We start from the raw sequence: 27,651 nt of genomic DNA, 5'->3' as shown, positions 1-27,651 counted from the left end.
AACCCCGGATCGATTCCGGGAAGCAGCGAGACTGCCCCGCCGCCCGGCGGCGAGAAGGAGGTCGGACAACGCCCCACCCTCGTGGCCCGGCGGCCTCTCCAGCCCGGCGGCTACTTGACCTTCGCCAACCGCCCTCGCTCCGAGCTTACCGCCACGAGGCCGCACGCGCCTGCAGGTGGAGGACCCCGGCCGCGGACCCGAGGGGGCGCAAGATGGCGGCGGGCCGCGTGACTGCGGACCGAGCCTTTCCGGCGCTGCGCTCCGAGGACGCGCCGGCAGCGCAGGTTCGACTCCGGGACTAGCGCCGGTGGCGAACGGCGGTGGCGTCAAGCTCGCCTTCCTCTGGCGTCTTGGGGGGGAGTGTCTGCCGTGGTCCTCGGCCCGGGGGCGCGGGGAGCCGGTCTGACCCGTGTCTGTGGAGTGGGGCCCCAGAGAGTGGGAAGATGGCGATGACGCTGTTGGAAGACTGGTGCCGGGGGATGGACGTGAACTCGCAGAGGGCCCTGCTGGTCTGGGGGATCCCGGTGAACTGCGACGAGGCCGAGATCGAAGAGACCCTGCAGGCGGCGATGCCCCAGGTGCCCTACCGCGTGCTGGGGAGGATGTTCTGGCGGGAAGAGAACGCGAAGGCGGCCTTGCTGGAGCTCACGGGCGCCGTGGACTACGCGGCCATCCCCCGGGAGATGCCGGGGAAAGGCGGGGTCTGGAAGGTGGTCTTCAAGCCCCCGACTTCCGACGCGGAGTTCTTAGAGAGGCTGCACCTCTTCCTGGCGAGGGAGGGGTGGACCGTGCAAGACGTTGCCCGTGTCCTGGGGTTTCAGGCCCCCGCCCCGGCCCCGGGCCCCGACATGCCAGCAGAGATGCTCAACTATATCTTGGATAACGTGATCCAGCCCCTTGTGGAGTCCATTTGGTACAAGAAGCTGACGGTGTTCTCGGGGAGGGACATCCCGGGGCCCGGGGAGGAGACCTTCGATTCCTGGCTGGAGCACACGAATGAGGTCATAGGGGAGTGGCAGGTGTCCGATGTAGAAAAGAGGCGGCGGCTGATGGAGAGCCTCAGAGGCCCGGCCGCGGATGTCATCCGCATCCTCAAAACCAACAACCCTGCCATCACCACCGCCGAATGCCTGAAGGCGCTGGAGCAGGTGTTCGGGAGCGTGGAGAGTTCTAGGGATGCGCAGGTCAGGTTTCTGAACACCTACCAGAACCCAGGGGAGAAGTTATCGGCTTATGTCATTCGTCTGGAGCCTCTGCTGCAGAAGGTGGTGGAGAAGGGGGCCATAGATAAAGATAACGTGAACCAGGCGCGCCTGGAGCAGGTCATTGCCGGAGCCAACCACAGCGGGGCCATTCGAAGGCAGCTGTGGCTGACCGGGGCTGCGGAGGGGCCGGCGCCTAACCTCTTCCAGTTGCTGGTGCAGATCCGCGAGGAGGAGGCCAAGGAGGAGGAGGAGGAGGCTGAGGCTGCCCTCCTGCAGTTAGGCCTGGAGGGGCACTTCTGAGACGAGGGAAGTGGCGTTTGAGTGCAGACCTAGGTAACAGCTGCTTTGTGCTGTCTTATAGGTGTGTCTTAGTCAAGTCCTGTTTCTGGGGGGAAGTCCAGGCCTGCATATTCATGTAACATTAGTAAAGTTGTGCAAGGGAGCACCCTGAGCTGCTGTAAGTGTCATGCTAGCATGCTAAGATGCCAGGTAAAGGCACGGACACAGGTGCTCAGTGCAAGCTGTCATCTTGACATCAGTTGTGAAAAAATGTGAAACTTGTGAGACTTCTCATCGAGATATTTAAATGTGAAATTGCATGTTCAGATGTTTAGTGAAAAAATGTGAAACTTGTGAGACTTCTCATCGAGATATTTAAATGTGAAATTGCATGTTCAGATGTTTAGTTCAGAGCCTTGTTCCTGATTTATATTGATAAGAAATGTGTACTAGATATTCTTAGTGGTTCAACTTTATAGTGCTGTTTCTAATTGTTCCTGATTTATATTGATAAGAAATGTGAACTAGATATTCTTAGTGGTTCAACTTTACAGTGCTGTTTCTTATTTTTCATCTGTAAACATCAGGATCAGTTTAATTGGAAAGTAGCCTGAGACTACAAAATAGGGTATTAGAAAAGTACAATTATAGAGCTGTGTAAACTAAAATTTTCACTGTACAAGATATAAATCGCATGGAAGGTTAATATGAACCAGTTACAGTATCCATTCCCCCATTTCAAATCCTTGTTGATTTGTATTTCTCTTTGTGCCGGTTCTAAGTGTTCTAAGTTTGAAGTTATTAAATACATGTACACAAATAAAAATATATTTAAAAATTCAGGTCTTCTCATTTTCTGACATATAAAAAATTTTCAGTGTAATTAAAATCTGTATCTTTTCTTAGACTTCAAGTCACTAAGGAAAATCAAACCTCAGGTAAATATGAACTCACTATAAAATGTTAGGAAATCCAGAAATGGGGTTTAGGAGGTCATCCAGCATTTTTCCCTCCCCTTTTAAGTTCCTTTCAGCTAAAAGTGTTTGTTTTGCTGCAGGGATAACTCATACCTGTGTAAAATGAATGTTTCAGTTTTACAACAGCCATTTTATATCAAGAGGATATAAAAAGGGAAATATGGCTTAAAACATGTTTATTTGGCTACAGAGATTCAGTGACTGAAGATGTCCATCTTTTTTTTTTTTAAATATATTTTATTGATTTTTCTTTACAGAGAGGAAGGGAGAGAGAGAGAGTTAGAAACATCGATCAGCTGCCTCCTGCACATCTCCTACTGGGGATGTGCCTGCAACCCAGGTACATGCCCTTGACCGGAATCGAACCTGGGACCCTTGAGTCCGCAGGCCGATGCTCTATCCACTGAGCAAAACCAGTTTCGGCAAGATGTCCATCTTTTGAGACCCAGGTCCTAATCAATCCAGAAGCGGTTACATAAACATAATGTTCAGTGGAGATTTTCCCCCAGTAACAAGGCTTGAAAATTAAAGCCAACCAACCAAATAAATAAAATGATAGCCAACCTGTTAAAACAATCCTAAGGTAAAAATTATTCATAAAGGCTAATATTTGTATATGTTCTAACAGATGTCTCTATACACTCATCTCACTTCCTTCACTCTCTCTACACATCTCCATATATTTGACTCCCACAACAGAAAGGCAAATCTTCACTCCCCACAGACATGTCCTCATTCCCCCTCTCCCCCATTCACATCTCACATAGCTTCCCTGTCCATCTCCCGCCCCCGCCCCCCCCCCCCCACCACACACACACACAATGTGCTGGATACACATACACTCCCCTCACCTCTCACAATCCTATTTCATACATTCACTCCCACCTTCCCCAGAACACTCCATCATAAACATGCTTCCCCCTCTATACCAGTCTCCCACCCCTGTCATACATTTCCATTTCTCCACATACATGTTCACACTCCTACTCTATACATACACTCATAAAAACAAATAATGGGTTCATTTTTTAACCCAATATGTTATGGGCATCCTATATCTGCACATAGGAATGGATATATGTTCTTTTTATAGGTGCAGAGTTGATTGCATTTTAGGAGGGAGGGTCATCACCTAGGATTCTTGTATTATTATAACAATTGTATATATGTGTACACCCACAAATACTTAACACACGTATATGGTATAAAACAATATCAGGATTTTAGATGTCCATCCTTTGTTCTAGAAAACAATGAACTAAAAATAATGAACTATTTATGATTCAAATTAAGGTTTTCTCTATGGTTTCATTACAATCTGCTTTTCAAAGGAGGACAGTAGCAAGAAATATATCCTTATAACCAAAGAACTACGGATTAAAGAAGTAGACTGTCAAACTACAGGGGGAAGATAGGGGAGGGTTGGGGGTAAGAGATCAACCAAATAACTTGTATGCACGCATATAAGCACAACCAATAGACACAAGACATTGGGGGGTTGGGGGGAGGGCAAGTACCCCGGGGTAGGGGAGGCGGGGGGGGGGGGAGGTCAATGGGGGGGAAAAAAGGAGATACATGTACTACTATTTGTAATACCTTAAACAATAAATTTTTAAAAATAAAGTAGAAACTGCACTGTAGGTCCTATTCTGTGACCAAAATAACATTTGGCTGACAGCGCAGAGTATGTGCTGGGAAAATGTGTAATGTTACTGCTAGTGCTCAGTTCTTCCTGTTTCTTGTCTGAGGTTATTCCAGACCACAAATCAAGGGCTCATCAGCCTACCTTAACCCTATACACTTCCGGAACTAAGGAAAGGACTAGGAGTGGTGAAGTGCAGCAGTAACTTGCTGTACCTGTAGCACTCTTTCTAGGATCCTAATCATTTTGAAATGGTGCCCAGAGAACTGAAGAAGACTTAAAGACCCAGAGAGAAAATTATCATTGGAAATGAGCTACTGGGGGGAGGGGGAGGGGGGAGAGGGGAGCGGGATAAAGAAATGAGTCACTCACTCACACATGTACACACACACACACACTCACACACACACACACACACACGAAGCTGTGGAATATGTTATCCAAAGACGATTATTTTGGAATTGAATATTCAAAGTTCAGATAGTGCTCTTTATTAGCTAAAACTAATGGTTATGTAACAAAAAAAGATACAAATTAGTTTTTATAAAATAACACAATTTATTACTATTTTAAAACAAGTCTCACAAAATAACGTTCAGAAACTCAACATTTCTAAATAATTTAACACAATAACTTTAGTCATAAAGTTCATGCTACAAAATTCCTGCATATAAAAGATAATTACCAAAGTATTAATAGATGTTAATGGATGTTAAAATGTTCTTCAGAATGGAGTTGGTTCTAGAAGCCAAAGATTCTGGAATGATGCTCGTGATCATGACTGCCACGCTGGGAGAAGTAGCTGGCAAATGTATATTCCTTACAGCTACCAACCCCCCAGTCTGTTGATGGGATTGATCCCTCCAGGCAATCGCACCTCAGAGGCAGGGATCCTGCTGATCAAAGAAGCAAATAATTTCCTACCCTCCCTAACATTAGCCACAACTTAATTTAGCCAACATCTAAATTTTTTAAATCTAGACGTAGGAAAGATAACTCATAAAGTTTGAGCAGGAGAACTGTACTTGACATGTCCCCGCGAGGCTGACTGCCAATGCAGTAGACATGGAAGGCGACACCAACTAGGGGAATAGGGGAATCCCAGCTCTGATTATGTCAACAGACAACTACTGCAGAGGTGGGCCTAATGCGAGCAAGAATGGGTTTGACTGTAATATCCACATGCAGGCAAGGTATTAACCTATGTGCCCTTTGGGAGTATTTTCAACCAACATCCATTTCATAATCTTAAAGTGCAAATCTACTGAAAAATAGTGTACTCTCCCCATCCCCTTGTTCAATTTGCAGATCATAATTTGGTTGGCTGGTTCCTCTCTGACCTGCCCAATATGGGAAATTAACTAGAATCCAGTTATGACTTTTCCACGAGTCAAGTGAAAATTTATCTTAAGTCAGAAAAGGTAAGACTCAGTTTAGTTTTTCCTTTCAGTTTTCTTCCTTTGCAGTCACTGGTTTATAAAAAGGCAGGAATAGAGATATAGATGTGAAATTTCTAAAGTTCAGTGATTTAAAAAAAAATACCCTTAAATCTTTTCATTGCACCTATTTTATGGTTTTACAAAAAACAACTCAAGCTAGAGTGAAGATAAAGGAATATGGTCAAGTTAGCTGTGTCAGAAACACCAACTCTGCTACACTACAGCTTGCTTTATACTTGACTATTTACAGACACAGTAAGCAGCCCAGGTTAGCTGTTAGCTTTCTCCCTTTACCACCACTTACAATGTAAAGTCTGTGACTAACAGTCAGACTGCAGTTAGACGCAACTTGTGATCGATGCTTGACATTTCCCCCAATCTTTAAAGTTAATGATTAAATCCAACCTTTCTAGCTCTACACTTTCCCCATTTAGTCCCAAGAAAAGCCCAGGCAAAAGATTCTGGGTCACAGATAACTACCTTCAACTCTACTTACATATCACCAATTCTGACAATAAGTCAACAATTAAGATTCATTTCTTATTCCTCCTCAGTCTACTTCAGCCCACGGGTGAAAGTATCAGAAGAAGCTTCTGTTCAAGTCAAAATTTCTCTTTCCAAACAGGAACCACATTTAAGTGCTTACACCACCCCTATTTGTGGAATGGATCCAGTAACCAGACATGCTTCTTCTGATCACATCCAAAACTGGCGTCTACACCAGCTAACTTTCATATATGATTACCAAATTTTATACAATATTTTTCTGTATTTAATGACTGCTAGTCTTTAAAATCCTGTGCATGACTCGACAATGAATGAACACTTAAAAAATGACATGCATTTTCTAAAGTATACTTAAAATGTTAAATTTTAGAGACAAAGCAAAATCTACCATAAACTTGGATTCTGTTGATAGTAAGAGAGAGGTAGGTTAATAATCACTATCCTAAGACAAGCAAAATGCTAATAAGATAAGACATAAAAGTTGAGGTCCTGCTGGGGGGAAAAATAAGTCGAACTCTCCAGTCCTGAGTTTCTAATGTGTTGTGAGAATTGTTAAAGTGAGCATTACAAAGAAGGGAAACACCAATGAACATTTCCTTCCCCCATGATTACTAAACACACCACCTTCTCTCCTGTAATAACTCAGGTGCCATATGGCTACAGAGTGAGAATAAATGGGCACTGGACAAAAGGAATGTTGGAGTAAAGCACTGGTTCTTAACTATGGGTGGATTTATTCCAGCCCATCTAGCCCAGGGGACAAATGGCAACGCATGAAGACATTTCTGGTTATCACAACTGAGAAGAGGGTTCTTCTAGTCAGTAGAAGCCAGACATGCTGCTAAACATCCTGTACACACAGGACAGCCCTCCAACATTATCAAGCCCAAATGTTGATAGTGCCAAGGTTGACTCTGATTTAAAGGAACAAACTCCTACTAACAGAGAACACAAAAACGTTCAAGGCCTGACTAGGTAATACAGTTAGGGAACACAGAAAAGGTTAATTACTTGGTAGACTAAAATTTCCTGTGGAAATATTAAAATACTGAACTGATGCCAGAGCTCTACCATCATTGCAAGAATAGAAGAAATTTAAATGACCCACTAAAATGGCATAATGCTTCGAACCAGGAGCACAGAGAGAATCCATTACCAGTAGGTTAAAGATCGAATCCAAAAAGCACAAACTAAAGGCATTTAATATCAGCTAAATTTGCAGCAGTAAAGGATGAGTTAAGGAATGAATTGAGAGAATATTCTGAACTTCTTAATACACTCTATCTTCTATTTTCTATCTTCTGTTTCCTAGTGGATTCTTAGTTTCATTCCACGCAAAGAATACAAAGAAGTCATTCAAATATTTGTTGAGTGGAACTGACTATGGATATTTTGTGAAATGGACACAGAAAAGCATCTTACATTTCTCTGGGAACTACGGTGATTAAAAGACATTTAGAACAAAGGGGCCCAGCTGGTATGGCTCAGTGGTTGAGGGTGGACTTATGAACCAGAAGGTCACGGTTCAAATCCTGGTCAGGGCACATGCCCAGGCTGCAGGCTCTGTCCTCAGTAGGGGGCATGCAAGAGGCAGCCGATCAATAATTCTCATCATTGATGTTTCTATCTCTCCCTCTCCCCTCCTCTCTAAAAGAGAGAGAGAGAGAGAGAGAGAGAGAGAGAGAGAGAGAGAGAGAACAAGGTGAAAGAGAGAAAATTAGTTTCTCTATTGCAGAACTAAAAATAAGCAAAAATAAGACTGTAAGCCATTAAAAAAATTAAATATGAAGTCATCCATTCCCTATTATAGTCACTTCCAGAATAACTTTTAGAAAATACACCCATACATAGCAATATGGCTTCAAGTCTGCCTACTAGATGAAGTTCATACTACAAGAAAACTTTGAGTCCCAGAAGCTAAGACCCAAAGGCTTTGAAAGTGTAAGTCAGAGTTAAGATTTCTTCCTATCAGATTGTGAGGAAGAGCTAAAAGGAAGCTAAAAAACAATGTTGGGCTAATTTTTCCTTTTTAGGATTGATTGTCGAAGCAGTGGTCCCTTTTGATCAGCATGACTGAGAAATCATGTAATTCCTATTTAAATGATAACTGAAAATTTCTGAAACCCAGTACTACTTATGTAATCAGTTTTTGACTCATTTTTACACAAGTAAATGGGGAAATGAAAATCAATAGTCTCTGGTTGAGGGACTTCAGGCACAATTTGGCAGAGGGCCTCTGACTTCCTTACTGCAATCTATCACTGATTTGGTTGTGGCTTACTATGGACTTCATCTGGTTACTGACTACCATATCTTGCATTCTCAAAAAAGAATTTTTTTCTTATGTGATAAATTCTAAACTCTGCATCCAACTATTGCTCTGTAATTTTGAGGTTAAATCACCTACAATGCTTTACAGAGGAAGCAATCCTCAAAAATATTGCCATTTGCCTGGGATCCCATAATGAAACAGCTCTTTTCCCTCCAATACCACTTACATAATTCATTTTAAGAGCTGTTTAACTTAGAACTTTTCTAAAAATATATTTTGAAATACTAAATTTAATTTATTGAAAGGTACCAGATCTAGTCTTTAAGTTCTATACCCTTAGAACAATCATTTCTACCAACATGGTGGTCAACAGATCAAAGTTATTAGGGCAAATTTTAATATATATGAATGGCCAAGATTTAGACTAGGCATCCAAATATAACTCCCACTTATATATATATTTCCTTATATAACATACAGAGAACTATTTACCCAAAAGTGTGCCTAAGATCAGGTCCACATGGGTAACATGGCCACAGCGCTAGTCAAAGGAATAATCATGACAGTCACTTTACCCACTGACCTGGATCACGGAATGACTGACTGACTATGCACAGTGACTTGAGTGGCCACACATGTACACACAACCTAAATTCCAGTTGACAATGTACATATTTTTTGAAAACCAAGTAAGTAAACATAACATGGGCGCTAAGGCCTCCAAGATACTAATTTTTCATTTTTTTCACCACAGCTTTTTCACTATGACTTTGGAGTTTTGCTTCTACGGCTGCTGCCACCGTGCTGCCTTTGGAACCAAAGGCATGACACATTTGTGCTTCTGAGTCGTAAGGGGATGGATCTTTAGGAAAGATGGTCTACAGATTCAAAAGTTAAGCATATATATTTAACTGCCTGACCTAAAAAAAAATTGAATGAATAACCACATTTATTCTTTTGTTAAAAATGATTGTTCAGTCTATAAAGGTTTCAGTAGATGGAGAATGAAGACAAAAAACTGAAAATTTGTAGTTTCTAAAAAGAGGACTACAACATATAAAGTTGGTGTTACCATCTGCGGGGGGCGGGGGGCACCGAATAGGTTAAGAAAAAGAAAAAGACATCATAGATTTGTTTTATCTTAAGAACCTTTCGCTCCACACAGAATCTTTAAAACAGACAATTATACAAAACTTATCTATTGTTCTTATGACATTTAAATAAGTTAACACGAAGTGGAAAACATGGTGTTAGTTTTCTTCTTCCTCATCCTGTTTAATTACTGGGGTACCTAAAATGAAAAAGAAAATTATTTCTGGTCACTCTCAATAGACTGTTAAAATTGTAACGAAAATATTTTCCCGTTAACCTCAGAAGCTCTGAAATGCTGTGAAGTATGCCATAATAAAGTAATTTCATAAAATAATCTCTTTAATTTCAAATGATCCAAAAAGCCTCTCAGGAGAATTCTCAAAGGGATTAATATAAGTACTTAGGAATATATGGCTCTCTAAATGCAGAGTTGCAAATAAAAATGCCTACAGATGCCAGGCATAAAAAATAAAGCACTACGTACTGATAAATGTTTAATAACCAGCTGTGATTTGTAGCAGCTGCCACTTCCTGTGGTGTAAATACTCCCACCATGGCCATTCCAAGCTACTAACATGACATCACCCAACGTGGAGTTGAGAAGAGATACACACTCACTGCCCTTGAGAGCCTGTGCAAGGGGCCTAAAGCTCACCACTAGCTTCAGCACTGAACTACATGGTGGGTCTTGGCAAGAGACTCCTCCTATCTGAATCTCAGTTTCCAATCATAGCCAGCATGATTGGCTAAGAGTGGGTACCCCAAATAAAAAATATAATAATAAATAAATAAATAAAGCCCTATATATACGGAAACTTTGTAGTTAAATACAAAGAAATATTCTTCATTTTTCACAATAAAATATGCAATCCAGTATATCTGATTTTTTATGTTATTCCCCCAAATATTAAACATCGGTAATAAATTGGGGGGTGGGGAGAACCAAAGTACAGAAAACAAAGCACATCTGCAAGCTCTCACTGGCTGGACCAAGGAATTTCTGAGCTCCAGCATTTGAAACCTGCCCACAATCTTACCTAGTCAACTATTTAATCGTAATTCTTTAGCCAGTCACCTTCCAATCCAGCTAAACTAATAAACTCACTGTCTCCCAAACTCATCTTGCACACTCTTACCCCAGGACTCCTGGTTAACAAAGTTCTTCCATTTTGAAATGCCCTCCCCAACTATCCTTCCATCTAAACCTTATCCTTAATTAAGAACTAATTCCAGCCCAGCTGGTGTGGCTCAGTGGTTGAGCATCGACCTATGAACCAGGAGGTCCCAGTTTGACCCTGGTCAGGGCTCGATCCCCAATGTGGGCATGCAGAAGGCAGCCGATCGATAATTCTCTTGCATCATGATGTTTCTTTCTCTCTCTCCCTCCCCCTTATTCTCTGAAATCAATAAAAAAATATTGGGGGTGGGGGGGGGGGGACCACCACCATAGTAAGCTGAGGTGGATAAAAGGGTTGAGTACTGACCTTTAGATAGAAGTGGTGAGGGAGAGATAAAGAGGCCCAGAATAGGAAGGACAGAATGGCAGAGTAACAGGGGTGATGAAGAGGGGACTGAAGGGTTGAGGAACAAGGAAACCTCAACCATAGACAACTAGGCCCTTTGGTTTTGGACTGTGAATATCGGTATGAATATGGTGATAAAGATAATAGGTAGGCTATGGGCTCTGTGCATCATTGCTTCAGGGGCAGTGTGGAAAGCAGAAAGACTGTCAGACTTACTGGCTTTTGTCTTTGAAAAGCCTAAGAAGATTACTGAGAAGATAAGAGTTTGTGTGGAGATGCAGAATGATGTGGAAAAGGAAGGGATAGTGGTTTTCCTCCAAATAGATATAGGTTTTCCTAGAAAGATATTTCCCTGGCTGGCAGAGAAAAAGGAAGTTTTGGGGTCTGGAACAGTTGGAATCCTGACCTGGGTTCCTGGTAGCACCACTGGGAATAGGTAAGACCCCAAGGGGTCTGTGACAATTATCATTTCCAGTTTTTAGATTCAAAAACAAAAACCGTTTGGTGAAATTAAGTAACTCCCACAATGACAAAAAAGATATTAAGTGGTAGAACTGGGATTAGAACCCAGTCAGTTAAGGATATCCACTGACAGAGACACCTATCTTAGATCCTGTGTGTGTGTTTGTGGGGGAGAGGGTAAGAGAACACTACAATTTTACCCAATTGTGAAAAAGTAGTTACTTACCATTTATGTCTAATTATTCTGCAAAATAGTGCCTGTGATTTGAGAATAAGCCCAACTTTTTTTATAAGCTTTTGATCTAGAGATGATCTTATACCAGTCTAAATTTCCTAAAAGTTTTTCATTTCACCCTGGCTCAAACCTGGACCATAAAATTTCCTGTGGACAAAAATGGCCTTGGAATAGAGCCAACCTATCATTTCCTTCAGTTTTGCTCCTTTTCATGATTCCATGTCATAAATTCAACTCTTATACCTATGAAATGCTCCTAAGCTGGCTCAGAGACACTCACCATCAAGCTTTTTCAGTCTGGGCACTCTCTTGGTTGCCTCTTCAATCCAGTTCCCCTCAGATGAATGTTTCTCTTCCAAGGGATTGCCTACGAACACCAGGTCTTCCAGGCAGGGCAGTTCTGCCAGCTTCACAAATTCAGCTACAGGTACAAAGAATACCTTCCACATTAAAATGGCAGGTTTTACTGCTATGCTTTCCGGGTTGAATTCCAATATCACTCATGGTGACTATTCAAGATAATTTGTCGTTTAAGATTTTGAAGGAAGTAAGGGTAGTTAGACCATGTGGACTGATTCTCTGAAAACATTACAGAAAGGGAGGGAAAAAGAAGACATACCTCTTCTACCTTTATGCTAGCCTAAGGCTAGGATAAGAAGAAGAAATGGAATTTACAATAAAAAGGAACAATAGCTCTAGCAGGTTTGGCTCAGAGGATAGAGCATCGGCCTGTGAACTAAAGGGTTCCAGGTTTAATTCTGGTCAAGAGCATGTACCTTGGTTGCAGGCTCCGCCCCAACCCCGGGCCCTGGTTGGGGCTCATACAGGAGGCAACCAATTGATGTGTTTCTCTCACATCGATGTTTCTCTCTTCCACTCTCCCTAAAAAAAGTCAATGGAGGAATATCCTGGGTGAGAATTACAAACACACACACACACACACACACACACACACACACAAAACCAACAAATCATTCACCAGTGATAGGTCTTCTCTATGTTGTATTGTATCAGTATGGGCTAAGCTAAACTGTCTGTACTTATTCCCTCTCTCATCTTTGAATTCTTAAAGCAACTCATTGGAGCCTCTAATTAGAGGCCCAGTGCATGAAATTTGTGCAGAGGAGGAAGGGGGGCTGGTGTCCCTCAGCCTGGCCTGCACCCTCTTGCAATCCAGGATCGTTGGCTTTTAACCGCTCACCTGCCTGCCTGCCTGATTGCCCCTAACCACCTCTGCCTGTCGGCCTGATTGCCCCTTAACTGCTTTCCCCTGCGTTCCTGATTGCCCCTAACTGCTCTCCCCTGCCTTCCTGATTGCCCCTAACCACTCTGCCTTGGCCCCTGCCACTGTGGCTTTGTCCAGAAGGACATACGGAAGATGTCCGGTCTAATTAGCATATTACCCTTTTATTAGTATAGATAAACTAACCTTTCCACTAACCTGTGAACTCCTTGAAGGCAGAGATCGTGTCCTATTCAACTATGTATCTCAAGAGTCTGGCCTATAGTTCATGCACATAATAGGGCTTTAGTAAATACTGAATAAATAATGTATAATGTAAAAGCAACGCTCCCAGCCAGCCCGGCTCAGTGGTTGAGCAGCGACCTATGAACTAGGAGGTCATGGTTCAATTCCTGGACAGAGCACATACCTAAGTTACGGGCTCGATCCTCAATGTGGGGTATACAGGAGGCAGCTAATCAATTATTCTCCCTCATCATTGATGTTTTATCTCTCTCTTCCTCTCTCTTCCTCTTTGAAATCAAAATATATTAAAAAAACAAAAGCAAAGTAATATAGATGTCAGATAAGCCTTCCACACAAGAATTATTAAGTTTAAACTGATTTCTTCCAGTCTTTGGACAATTAATTCAATTTTTTAAAAAATATATTTTATTGATTTTTTACAGAGAGGAAGGGAGAGAGATAGAGAGCCAGAAACATCGATGAGAGAGAAACATCAATCAGCTGCCTCCTGCACACTCCCTACTGGGGATGTGCCCGCAACCAAGGCACATGCCCTTGACCGGAATCGAACCTGGGACCTTTCAGTCTGCAGGCCAACGCTCTATCCACTGAGCCAAACCGGTTTCCGCTAATTTAATTTTTTAAAGATTAATAGGACCAGAACCTATTCAATTAAAATCATTCTAAGTAAATATTTAGATGTAAATTTTAAGCATTTAGCTATTTCCCTCAGTGGTTAGAAATAAATGTCCTCCTGCCCTGGCCGGTTTGGCTCACTGGGTCGGCCGGGGGACTAAAGAGTCTAAAGAGTCCCAGGTTCGATTCCGGTCATGTACCTTGGTTGCGGGCACATCCCCGGTGGGGGGTGTGCAGGAGGCAGCTGATCGATGCTTCTCTCTCTTCTCTCTCATCGATGTTTCTAACTCTCTATCCCTCTCCCTTCCTCTCTGTAAAAAATCAATAAAATACATTTTTTAAAAAATGTCCTCCTTTTGTTCCTTGTTCCCTATTGGGCTATTTTCTATAAATAGGAGGTAGAAGTTAGCAAAGAGCCAGCCTCAGCTTACCCCAGTCTTTCACCTGGTTATTAGACATGTAGAGAATCTTCAATTTCTTCATTACATGGATTCCTTTCAACTTCTCAATAAAATTGTAGGATATCCATAGTTCTTCTAATGTGTCCCCTACGGCTTCCTGAAAAAGAAAGCAATTTTATATATATGCTTATTTTTAAGCTTTTTTCCTTCCTTATAAACATAAAGACAATGGTCTTCAGAGAGAACCGAGACCCACCTGTCCCCTGGCAGGAGAGCCGAAGACTGTGTGGGAGTTTTTGGCATTAAAAAAGCCAGGCAGAACATTCTCTTCCTCTCTTCAAACTGATCTGAACTAAGAAAAGGTACTGAAACCACCAACAGGGAAAATAACAGCACTATTTGATCACTTTTATTGACTAGTATAGCTTTCAAATTACTTGCCTATATATTTTATTATTTTATCCTTGTAACATTTAAGATAGAAAAGCAGGTTATTTATTTCTATTATACAGAGTTTAAGGGCTTTTTCTAAGACCACAATGTTATTAAGTAGTAGAGCTGGGTCTAAATTTCAGGATTCCCACCCCCCCCTCCCAATATTTATTATGGAAACTTTCAAACATAACAAAAGTCAAAAGAATTTTACAGTAGACCCCAAATTCTACCATTAATATTTTACTATCCTTTACCTATCAAATATCTGTCCATCTTTCATACAACTATCATTCCATTAATTCACTTTTTTGCATGTATAAAATTCAGTTTCCATTATAGTAAGAAAATTAGACCATACTGACTCTTAAATGATAGATACAGTCAGTGGTGGCACAAACGGCCCTCTTTCAGACATAAGACAGACTGTAGTGGTTCTTTCCGTCCTGGCGCTCTTAAATCAGAACTTTGTGACTTAACCAAACCCCTCAGCTAGTATTCTGATACCTTCCCCACCAAAGTGATCTAGTTAGTATATCATATATGTCTGTCAGAAGGGGAAATCCATTTTCATATAATTTAAACTTTATTGCTTGCATTTTCATTGCAGTGCATCTGCATCCATTTCATGTCTCCAACTTAAAAAGTGTGAGATAGCAGAAAAAATACTGATTAAATGCTGACTAGAAGATTTAGGCTCAGTTCTGGGTTCTGCCACTTATTTAGTGTTGTTTTTATATGTGCAGATGAGGACTTTTGGTCAATTTTAATATAGCCAATTTGTTCAATTCTCCAAGTACTAATTTAGCTTCTACTTAGTTTTCAGCCATTTGGATGCAGCTCTTTTGCCATTACCAAATTTCAGTACATTTTGGGACTTTACTTGGGAATAGTACTTTGTAGAACGAGAATTTCTTAAGGCATATTGACTTACAAATATTGTACAGATGTTGAATGCCCAGGATGTGGTTCTGTCTTTCAGTACATCTTCAATCTATTCTACTGTCTTTTGTATTTCCCTAAATATAAGTACTTGCTAGCCAGCTCAATTAGATTACTATTTTGATAACTTGAGAAGTGATCAGTGCCTAAAATGTGAAACTGACATTCTACAAAGATGGATTGACAAATCCAAAAACTGGATGAAACAGCTGCAATAACATTAGCAGCATTAAATAAAACCTTAAAGAAAATTTCAAAAGGTATGAAACCATTCCAAGAAACACAATTTTCTATATATATATTAAAAGTACGTAATAAAGATGAGATTTTGGTGAAGCAATCTGGTGAATATAATCAGTGAAACCTGGCTAAATTTGTGTGAACCAATTCAGTAAAAACTGTCATTCAATAAACTGGCCCTTTGGAGAACTGGGCATTGAGTGAACAAGCATTCAGCAAATTGGTTCACTTCTGCCAGTAAACAAATAATTTCTTAGTGACTTGCTCTGTAAAATGAGGAGGTTGGCACCATGAAAGACCACCTCACACTCATTAGGATGGCTACTATCAAACAAACAGAAAGTAAGAAATGTTGGCAAGGATATGGAGAAATTGGAATCCTTGCACACTGTTGGTGGGCATGTGAAATGCTGCAGGTGCTATGGACCAGTTTGGCAGGTCCTCCAAAAATTAAAAATATATGATCCAGCAATTCTTGTGGGCATTTACCCTAAAGAATTTTAAAAAGGGCCCTAACCGGTTTGGCTCAGTGGATAGAGCGTCAGCCTGCGGACTGAAGGGTCCCGGGTTCGATTCCGGTTGAGGGCATGTACCTGGTTGCAGGCACATCCCCAATAGGGGATGCGCAGGAGGCAGCTGATCGATGTTTCTCTCTCATCGATGTTTCTAACTCTCTATCCTTTTCCCTTCCTCTCTGTGAAAAATCAATAAAATATATTTTTAAAAAAAGAATTTAAAAAAGGGTTTCAAAAAGATATTTAAATACTCATGTTAATAGCAGCTTTATTTACAATAGTCACCTTTTGACATGGAAATATATTACTAATATAAAAGTAGATTTACAGTTGTGAGTACACAAAACAGAGTTTATTTGTGTATTATTACTAATTATTGTATTATTTATTATTATAACCTACTTTTGCCCACCCCTCTATTGAGAAAGCAGAAAAAAAGTATATTAACCCTGTATATCAATAGTACAAAATATATAACACACAGGCATACACATTTACACAGATATCCATTTGTATTTGCACAGAAAAAATATTAAAGTATACAAAACAATATTATTTGTTACCTCATGGAATTGGGGAAGTAGGTATGGAGAAAAAAGATTTTCATAGTGTATTTCATATACTTATAAATTGCTTGATTTGTTTTTTACAATGAACATATATTACTTTTAGAATTAAAAATTTAACCTAATAGATTTTATAATTAGTAATAAAACATATTGAGTCACTCATTAAATACTTATAGAATGCCTACTACATGTATTAAGCACTAAGGTAGATACTAATGAACAAAACTGACGTGCTCATTAGGATTTGTGCAAGCGACAGAAAGAGAGGGCGGGGTTGGGGGTGGGGGAGGGATGAACAAGATGGAGAAGAACAAACCAATAAAAATTTCAGACAGTAGCCAGAGCTGGTTTTGCTCAGTGGATAGAGCGTCAGCCTGCGGACTGAAGGGTTCCGGGTTTGATTCTGGTCAAGGGCATGCCCAGGTTGTGGGCTCCATCCCCAGTGGGGGACGTGCAGGAGGCAGCCGATCAATGATTCTCTCTTATCATTGATGTTTCTATCTCTTTCCCCCTCTCCCTTCTTCTCTGAAATCAATTTAAAAATTTTTCCAGACTGTAATTTATATATATGTGTGTGTGTGTGTGTGTGTGTGTGTGTGTGTGTGTGTGTGTATCAAGAGTTATTGCCACATTAGATATAGGGTAGCTGGGTCACTTTTGAGGAGGTGACATCTGAGCTGAAGTGTGAAAGTTAAGAAGGAGCAGGTAATGTGGAAATCTATAGGAACTAAGAGTTTTTTAGGCAGAGGGAACAGCAAGTACAAAATTCAGGTGGGAATGGACTTGGTATATTCCAGGAAGAGAAAGAAGGCCAGTAGCTGGAGATTACAGCTAGAAAGAAGAGTAATATGAAATGAGATCCGAAAGGAAGGCAGAGGCCAGAGCATATATACAAATGGGCTTATAATGTACCTTAATAGTCAGTTTTCCAGGTTTATTTTTTTAATCTTTTTTTAAAATTTGAAATCTTTATTTTTCAAAGTATTACATATGTCCTCTTTTCTCCCCATTTACCCCTTCCAGCCCTCCTTGCCCACCCCCCCCCCCGCCCCCAGGTCTTTACCACCCTATTGTCTGTGTCCATGGGTTATGCAACCAGTAGTTTTCAATAGACCCCTTCATTCAATTTAACATTCCATGTTTTACAGATTAGAGTGGTCGTGTGCACTAATTGGGAATCGAACCCTGACCTCCCGGTTCATAGGTCAATGCTCAACCACTGAGCCACACTAGCTGGGCTCCATTGACTTTTTAGAGAGAGTGGAAGGGAGGGGGAGAGACAGAGAAAGAGAAAGATCGATGTGAGCGAGATACATCAATTGGTTGCCTCCCACATGAGGTATGTGCCCTTGACAGGGAATTGAACCCGTGACCTTTCAGTACGAGGGCTGATACTCTATCCACTGAGCCAAACTGGCCAGGGCTTTGGGACTTTTTAAAGTTACTTTTCTACTTTATAAAATTTCTGCAATGGACAAGTATTATTTTCATACTAAGAAAGAAGTATATGCTTTTGTAAAGCAATAAATAGCAACCTACCAGTCCATTTAAGTTCTTTATGTTGTTTCTTCCTAAAGACAATATCCTCAAGTTTTCTGTAGCGGGGGGGAAAAAAAGCAATTTTTCGTTTATGAAAATCATATTACACAATTGTAAATCTAGTATACTATAGCTTTAATAAATTTTATATAATAAATATATTTGTATAAGAGTAAGAAAGGCTGTATTAATTAAAAGTGGTAATCAAGTAGAAATAAGGTAAACATGCCCTAGCCGGTTCGGCTCAGTTGATAGAGCATTGGCCTGTGGGCTGAAGGGTCCCAGGTTCGATTCCGGTCAAGCCACATGCCTGGGTTTAGGGCTCGATTCCCAGTTGGGGGTGTGCAGGAGGTGGCTGCAGGAGGCGGCCAATCAATGATTCTTTCTCATCACTGATGTTTCTATCTCTCCCTCTCCCTTCCTCTCTGAAATCAATAAAAATATATTTAAAAGAAAATAAGGTAAACACTACAACTGAGATTTCACATCATGCCAGTATTAATTTTTTTTAATTGTTAGCTATTTAGAATGCATGATCTTAAATTGATGGCTAATAAAAATATTAGAGGGATAAAATAAGAGCAAAGAAGATTTGAACTTTAGATTTGAGAGCATGTATATACTTCAAATCTTTTATGGTATGAGGACTCATAATAGAAAACATATTTAAGAATAGTACACCTCACTCCACAAAGGATTAGAAATCAAATTAATTAGTATTTTTTAAATCTTTTACTTTCAGTCTTTTAAATAATTAGATTGTGATTTGGTTTAAAAGATGCCTATTTGTATTTTTTATAAGGATGTTTCTATCTGTGTATCTGTGGATTATTTGTGGAATAGAAAAAAGGAAGAAGAAACTGGTTGCTGTGGGGGAGAAACTGAGAGTGTATGGTCAGAAGACTTCTTTTGAACTATTTACATAAAACCATGTACATGTATTATTTTCAAAATTAAAAAAAGATTTCTAGTAAAACACAGGAAATCTCATTTGTTCTAAAAAAACTACTTGATTACTTATGCATAAATTATACATTTAGTTTTCACAACTTAAACTTCAATAACTACACTGTCCAACATGATAACTACTAGTCACATGGCTATTTAACTTAATTAAAAATAAATAGAATTAAAATTCAGTTTCTCAGTCACACCAGCTGTGTAAGGGTAGTGGCAACTGTTTTGGGAATGTGCAGACAGTTCTATTGGATGGCACTGTTCTATAACATCCATAAATTGATAGTTAAGAAAACAAAACCAATAAACTGAGTTCAAATCCCAACTTTCTAGGGAAGCAACCAAACCTCTTTGAATCTCAGTTTTATCATGTAAAATAAAGAAATACAGTATCTATTTTATAAGCATATAAGAACTGAGATAGCCCTAGCTGGTTTTGTTCAGTGGATAGAGCATTGGCCTGTGGACTGAAGGGTCCCAGGTTCAATTCCGGTCAAGGGCACGTGCCCAGGTTGCGGGCTAGATCCCTAGTGGGGGGCATACAGGAGGCAGCCGATCAGTGATTCGCTCTCATCATTGATGTTTCTGTCTCTCTCTCCCTCTCCCTTCCTCTGTGAAATCAATAAAAAAAAAATTATTTTTTTTAAAAAAGAACTGAGATAATTGTCTAAAACATTCAGCCTAGCCCGACCAGTGTGGCTGAGTGGTTGAGCATCAACCTATGAACCAGGAGGTCAGGGTTTGAATCTCAGTCAGGGCACATACCCGAGTTGTGGGCTGGATCCCAGTGTGGGGCGTGCAGGAGACAGCTAATCAATGATTTTCTGTCATCAATGATGTTTCTATCTCTCTCTCCCTCTTCCTTCCTCTCTGAAATCAGTTATATATATATAAAATAAAACATTCAGCCTAATGCCTAATCCATGGTAAGTACACAATAAATGGTGTGTTTGTGTCTGTGTGTATATCAGGCATATATGTTATATAAACTTTGGTTTTAATTAATTTAATTACTCTTTCTTTGTAAACATTTATAAAAGACGATCTTGGATTATAATAATAATTACCTACTTCATAACTATTGTATTAATCCTCACCAGAGGATATTTTTCCATTGATTTTCAGAGAGAGTGGAAGAGAAGGAAAGACAGAGAGAAACATCGATGTGAGAGAAACACATTAATTGGTTGCCTCCTGCATGAGCTCCAACCAGGGCCCGAGCTGGGGAAGAGCCTGCAACCAAGGTACATGCCCTTGACCAGAATTGAACCTGGGACCCTTTAGTCCTCAGGCCAATGCTCTATCCACTGAGCCAAACCAGCAAGGGCACTATTGTGAATAATAAAATGAGTTAGTGTATATAAAGGACTTAGAATAGTGCCTGGTACATATAAATGCTCAAGAAATATTAGTCATTTTCATAGTGAGGAATATGTTCTGTCTCTTTAGATAATGAACTCCTTGGGGGCAAGAATCACATTTTATTAATCATTTTTAAAAATATTTTTTTACTGATTTCAGAGAGGTAGGGAGAGGGAGAGATAGAAACATCAATGATGAGAGAGAATCATTGATTGGCTGCCTCCTGCACACCCTACACTGGGGATCAAGCCTGCAACCCAGGCATGTGCCCTGACTGGGAATCAAACCATGACCTGGTTCATAGGTCGACCATGCTCAACTACTGAACCCTGCTGGCCGGGTAAGTATTATACTTTTTAAGAGTCATTGACACCTTAGCCGGTTTGGCTCAGTGGATAGATTGTCGGCCTGCAGACTGAAGGTCCCGGGTTCGATTCCAGTCAAGGGCACATGCCTGGGTTGTGGGCTTGATCCTCAGTAGGAGGTGTGCAGGAGGCAGCCAATCAATGATTCCCTCTCATCATTGATGTTTCTATCTCTCTCTCCCTCTCCCTTCCTCTCTGAAATCAATAAAAAATATATATATTAAAATAAATAAATAAACAAGTCATTGCCAACTTGATAAGCAAAATATTAATAGCTTGTTTTAATGTTTGTTTCTTCACTTGTGAATAAGCTAGGAATCTTAAGATAAGGTAAGTATCCTTAATTATCCAGGTGTTCCCTAAAAGCAATCACAAGTAAACTCAAAAGAGAAAAACTGGACACAGACAAAAAAAGAGAGAATGCAATATGACCACTGAGGCAGAGACTGGAGTGATGTAGTTCAAGGAATGTGGCAGCCATCAGAATCTAGCAGAGGCAAGGAACAGATTCTCCGCTGAAGCCTTCGTAGGGAGTGGGGCTGACAAAACCTTGACTTTGGCCAGTGAAACTGGTTTCAGACTCTGGCTTCCAGAACTGGGAGGGGATAAATGTCTGTTATTTTAAGCCATCAAGTTTCAGCAGCCATGGGAAACTAGCACAAGAGTCAGAGGCCTTGGCAACTTGGTAGGTGATAATGTCATTAACAAATTTAAGAAGCACAGGAAAAACAGGGATGATGAGAAATTAAAAGTTAAATATAACCAGGATGAAACACAAGACAAATCTGAACACAAAAATATAACAAAAAATCTGATTTTTAAATTTAAGATATCTCAATTCAAACCCTTAGCTTTAAAATATATTTAAAATGTTCAGGTCTCATATATCTGTAATTTTCTTTGGATAATCAAACTTAAGACAAATGATTTATATATTCTCTCTGTCATCTGACAATTACTGTGGTTAAAACAGGTGCCAGCTTCTGGGATTACATAGTGTCTCTGGAATGTTTATTCCAATAACTAGAAAATCCAAGAACCATCTGCTATTGTGGATCACTTACTTAAGCCGTTCAGGTTGGCAATTTTTTCAATGCAGTTTGTCGACAGTGAAAGCTTCCTTAAAAAGAACAAAGGAAAACTTGAATTAATATGAAAAAATTGTAAATAGTATATCAGAGATTATTTCTCTAGTGCCCATAAAAGATGATATTTAAGTCATACTTCCTTTTGTCAGTGAATTCTTTTATCCCCTTCAGAAATGACATATATTCCTTCATTTTAAAATCTTCATAGTTTTTTCTGATTACAAAAGTTAACATAGACTCATTGCAGGAAATTTAAAAAAAACTCTTTGAGTGCAATTTGGTGTTATCTATTAAATATTTTAATGCATGTATTCTTTGACACAGTAATTCATTTCTAGGAATACATCGCATTGAAATACTAATGCAAATACCAAAAGTTATATGAATTAGGTTATTGATTATATTATGATAGCAAAAAAATGGGGGGAAGTCTATAAACATCCATCAACTGAGGATTACTAATACTGTCATGAAAACAAATGACACTGGGCTATTGACACCAACTTGAGATGTCCATGATATGTAGCTAAGTTTTAAAACCATCTAACAGAACAATACATTTTATTTTCTCATGTGTTAAATCTTTCAGAAATGTATATTGTAAGAAGTCATATGTAATCCTAACCACCCCACACTTTCCCCCTGATCACTTAGTTCAAGGAATTTTTAATAGTTCATATATATTTATTTAGATTTTTTCTATACATACTTTAATTATATAAAGACAAATTTTTAAAGGGAGAATATATACAATTCTTAGTCTTCCTTTATTGACAAAATGTTTTTAATATCTTAGTAAATTTCATGCAAAAATATAATAAAAACTAATTTTATTGAATATTTAATGCATGCCTGCTATTCTTCTAAGTATTTTACATGCATTAACTATTTTAACCATTACAACAATCTTGTGAAATATAGTATCCATATTTTGAGAAACTGAGGTACAAAGATATGAGACAATTTGCCTAATATTCCATAGCCAGAAAGTGGCACAGCCAAATTTAAAACCCAAAAAGTTTGACTCTAGAACATGTGATCATATCCTTTCTGATTTGACTTGAAGAGGAATTATTCATTTTTTTACTTGATACAGTAAAGTCAATTACTGTACAGTGTAAATTACTGATCAAATCTGCATATTTTCTAGTCATCCCCCTCTCCCGAGAACTACTAATGAAAAACTGAGTTCCTTAAACCTGGGAATATGGTGGGGGAATAATTCTTTAATTGTCCAGACAACCAGAAGGATGAATAAAGACGAGAACTTACTCGCAATTAGCAAGCATGGACAAGGACGCATCCATCTTCTCTATAGGAGGGATCTGGGCATAAAGCTTTACCTCTTTGGCCTCAGATGGCTTCTGACTGGTTTTCTCTTCCTGTGATAAAAATTAATTTGGAAAAAAATGATCCCTGATTGTAATGTGGAGTTAAAGGAGGCTAGAATTTCCCAAGGCTTTTCTATCTTTATTTCAAAACAATTATTAGAAATTAGTAGTTCTGTGCATTTTTTTTCTAACTATATTTTTATTGAATTCAGAGAGGAGGAGAGAAGAAGAGTGAGACAGAAACATCAATGATGAGAGAGAATCATTGATTGGCCGCCTCCCACACACATCCCACTGGAGATCGAGCCCACAACCCGGGCATGTGCCCCTGACCTGACTCTAACCCAGGTCCCTTCAATCCACAGGCCGATGCTCTATTCACTGAGCCAAACTGACCAGGGCAATTCTGTGCATTCTTAATTTTTTGTTGTTGTTAATTCTCATTTGAGGATATTTTTTCCATTGATTTTTAGAGAGAGTAGAGGGAGAGACAGAGAGAGAGAAACATCAATGTGAGAGAAACACATAGACTGGTTGCCTCCCTCAAGGGCCGACCAGGGCCAACCCTACAACCGAGGTAAGTACATGCCCTTGACTGGAATCAAACCTGGGACCCTTCAGTCATGGGCCAACACTCTATACCAGTGGTTCTCAACCTTCTGGCCCTTTAAATACAGTTCCTCATGTTGTGACCCAACCATAAAATTATTTTCATTGCTACTTCATAACTGTAATTTTGCTACTGTTATGAATCGTAATGCAAATATCTGATATGCAGGATGGTCTTAGGCAACCCCTGTGAAAGGGTCGTTCGACCCCCAAAGAGGTCGCGACCCACAGGTTGAGAACCGCTGCCTATACAGCGCCAAACCAGCCAGGGCAATTCTGTGCATTCTTTATAGTTCACTTATTGACCTTTACTGTTGACTCTGATAATCAAGGTTCTACATGGAAAACTAAAGTAATTCATTGTTAGATCTGAACCAAAGGGGAAAAAAGAGGAAAGAAAATAACTAATTTCTGTAATATTTAAAACTAGAGGCCCGATGCATGAAATTCGTGCAAGAGGCTTGGCCCTCGAAGCCCTGGCTTCGTCCAGAAGGTTGTCTGGAAGGACGTCCAGAAGGACGTCGGGAGGGTCGTTTGGCTATCCAGTCTAATTAGCATATTATGCTTTGATTATTATAGATCCTTTAAGAGCCTATCAATTAATAAAAGCAAACACAATAACAAAACATCTTCCTGGGAAGAATTCATTGTCTCTAAATAACGTTTCCTTAAATATCAGGTTCAGACCTATATAAGATCAACTGTTTTCTTTGTCATTTCATCTTTCTGTTTTTATGCATAATTCAGTCTGAACTAGAACCCCAAAATATCAAGAATTTTGGAAGATATTCTCTTTACAGCACAGCTGAGGTCACAACTATTTACTCTGCAGTAATTTACTACTAAGTTATACCTTAGAGTTTAATTTTGGTACTAAGTATACAAAATTAAAATTTAATTACCAATATATGCTGCCTAATAATATTTTCTAAGTATATCACAACCAGAATATTTATATTGATACAATCCACTGATTTAAATCAGATTTTCCCAATTTTACATGTACTCATTTATATATATGGTGTGACTGTGTTTGTATGGGTGTATTAAGTTCTACACATTGTAATCACCTATGTGGGTTCATGTATCCACCACCACAGTCAACATAACTAAGTAGTTCCAATACCACAAAGGTCCCTTTTACTGAATGGTCAGATTTAAATAACGATCTAAAAATTCTCCTTGCATGGTTTCTAAAAGAAGTTAAAAACTCATATACTCACCCATCTGGCTAGGGCTTCTTTGATTGTTGTTGCTTTTGCCTTAAAAAGAGAAGGAAAAACAAGGCTGTCTTTATTGGTGTAATCTGTTAATTTTTTTAAAAATATATTTTATTGAGTTTTTACAGAGAGGAAGGGAGAGGGATAGAGAGTTAGAAACATCGATAGAGAGAAACATTGATCAGCCGCCTCCCACACACCTCCCACTGTGGATGTACCCGCAACCCAGGTACATGCCCCTGACCGGAATCGAACCTGGGACCTTCAGTCCGCAGGGCAACGCTCTATCCACTGAGCCAAACTGGCTGGGGCTAATCTGTTAATTTTTCATGCAATAATTACTAGTCTTTGTAGCTACCATTTAAAAAATTAACTTGTTTCTTTGAGACTTTATATGCAAAGTTTTTTTTAATTTTCTCAAATCAGAAAGATTTATTTAAATACCTCTCCGAGAAATTAAGGGAATCATGATATAATGTCCATTTACATAACTCCCACTTGGTTTTCAAAAAATATATAGCTTTCAAAGCTTGATATTAAAATATGTCATTTCATTGATTCTAAGATCTACATCTTCTTTCACATGTTAACATCTTTGAAATTTGGACGCATCTTCTAACCAGGAACAATTTACAATTGTCGTGGCCAGGTGGCGGTGGTGAAGTTTTAGAAAAACAAGAACCATTTCATCTCATATACATAGATTCCTTTTTATGCTTGCAAAGGATGACATATAATAAAAGTCTATATGCCCAAATACATTTAAAAGAACTCTGCCAATAAGTACAAAATAAAAATTCTAAGTGATAAGAAATTGTTATAGTTCAATTCCAATTTATTTTTCTTTCTTAGAACATAAAATAATGTCGCACTTAATAATCAATAATACCTTAGATTCCATTTATTATGATATTTAAAACTTTAAAGATGAGAAAGGAAGACATCCATGGAATTACTGCTAGAGTTCCTTTAAAAAAAAAGAAAGAGAGCCCTGCCAGCGCGGCTCAGTGGCTGAGTGTTGACCCATGAACCGGGAGGTCATGGTTCGATTCCCGGTCAGGGCACATGCCCAGGTTGTAGGCTCAATCCCCAGGGTGGGGCAGGCAGGAGGCAGCCAATCAGTGATCCTCACCTTCTCCCTCCCTCTCTGAAATTAATAAAAACATATTAAAGCGGCGGTTCTCAACCTGTGGGTCGCGACCATCGGAAAACACATATAGCATATCAGATATTTACATTATGATTCATAACAGTAGCAAAATTACAGTTATGAAGTAGCAACGAAAATAATTTTATGGTTGGGGGTCACCACAACATGAGGAACTGTATTAAAGGGTCGAGGCATTAGGAAGGTTGAGGACCACTGTGAGAGAGAGAGAGAGAGAGAGAGAGAGAGAGAGAGAAAGAGAGAGAGAATCTTAAACAAAAACAAAGGGAAAGTTTTAAAAGTATATAGCATTATGTCTAGAAAATAAGGGCATACTAATAAATCACTCTTGGGTTAAAAAATTATAAATTAAAGTAAAATAATAAAATAAAAGACAAGAAAGTAAAAATATGAGAAATACATATAACACGTAAAAGGAAACTTACAGCCTCAAATACATTTATTCTAAAAGAAGAGAGAACAAAAGATAGAAAACAAATAAGCTAAGCATTCAAGATATTTGAAAAAGTACATCATTATAAACCCAAAAAAGGCATAGGAAATACAAAGGAAGAAGTCAATGAGAAACAGAGCAGCGGGGAAAAGATTAATAAAACTAAAAGTTAGTTCTTAAATCTCTGGCAAGCCTGATTGATCAAAAACGAGAGATAGCCCTAGCCAGTTTGGCTCAATGGATAGAGCATCAGTCTTTGGACTGAAGGGTCCTGGGTTCAATTCCATTCAAGGGCACCTACCTCGGTTGCAGGCTCCCGGCCCTGGTTGGGGGCATGTGGGAGGCAACCAATTGATGAGTCTCTCTCACATCAGTGTTTCTCTTTGTCTTTCCCTCTCCCTTCCACTCTCTCTAAAAAATCAATGGTAAAAATATCCTTGAGTGAGGATTTAAAAGAAAGAGAGAGAGAGAGACAAGTTAAAAATATAAACTAAATAAGGGGAAATAATACAGATACCACAGGGATTTTAAAATAAAATATGATAAGCAAATACATGGTAATAAGTTTGAAAAGCTAGGCCAAGTATACATTTCTAAAAACAAACAAAAAACAGAAAAGTGCCAGAACTGTCACAAGAAGAATCAGACCAATAACTATTTGAATCATTAAAATGAAAATGGAAAAGATTTACCCTCATCCTCCCTCCCCTAAAGCTCGCAAGGCTAATTTTACAAATGAGTTC

General features: G+C 39.4%; 2 protein-coding genes across 3 annotated transcripts in view; one reads left to right on the top strand and one right to left on the bottom strand.

Moving 5' to 3' along the window:
* Window positions 1-157: 157 nt before the first annotated feature.
* PNMA1 (PNMA family member 1) lies at window positions 158-1,819 on the top strand. Its single transcript, XM_006097629.3, has one exon. The coding sequence runs from the start codon at window positions 444-446 to the stop codon at window positions 1,503-1,505; it is 1,062 nt and encodes a 353-aa protein (XP_006097691.1). The 5' UTR covers window positions 158-443; the 3' UTR covers window positions 1,506-1,819.
* A 7,636-nt stretch (window positions 1,820-9,455) lies between these two features.
* The window catches only part of DNAL1 (dynein axonemal light chain 1), a 22,710-nt gene continuing 4,514 nt past the window's right edge, over window positions 9,456-27,651 (bottom strand). Inside the window, exons 2-8 of one of the 2 annotated variants that reach the window (XM_006097628.3) lie at window positions 25,311-25,349; window positions 23,420-23,529; window positions 22,124-22,179; window positions 18,376-18,431; window positions 14,169-14,295; window positions 11,914-12,054; window positions 9,456-9,612 (exon numbers count right to left, since the gene is read on the bottom strand). In XM_006097628.3, the coding sequence (XP_006097690.1) occupies window positions 9,572-9,612; window positions 11,914-12,054; window positions 14,169-14,295; window positions 18,376-18,431; window positions 22,124-22,179; window positions 23,420-23,529; window positions 25,311-25,349 (570 nt within the window). In that variant the 3' untranslated portion in view covers window positions 9,456-9,571. Of the gene's footprint in view, window positions 9,613-11,913; window positions 12,074-14,168; window positions 14,296-18,375; window positions 18,432-22,123; window positions 22,180-23,419; window positions 23,530-25,310; window positions 25,350-27,651 lie in introns of both variants that reach the window. The other variant, XM_023761378.1, reaches the window with a different exon arrangement.

The sequence above is a fragment of the Myotis lucifugus genome, unplaced genomic scaffold, assembly GCF_000147115.1.
Source record: "Myotis lucifugus unplaced genomic scaffold, Myoluc2.0 scaffold_207, whole genome shotgun sequence".
Lineage (NCBI taxonomy): Eukaryota > Metazoa > Chordata > Mammalia > Chiroptera > Vespertilionidae > Myotis > Myotis lucifugus.
The sequence above is the reverse complement of the archived record's forward strand: the minus strand, read 5'-3'. Positions and strand labels throughout refer to the sequence as shown.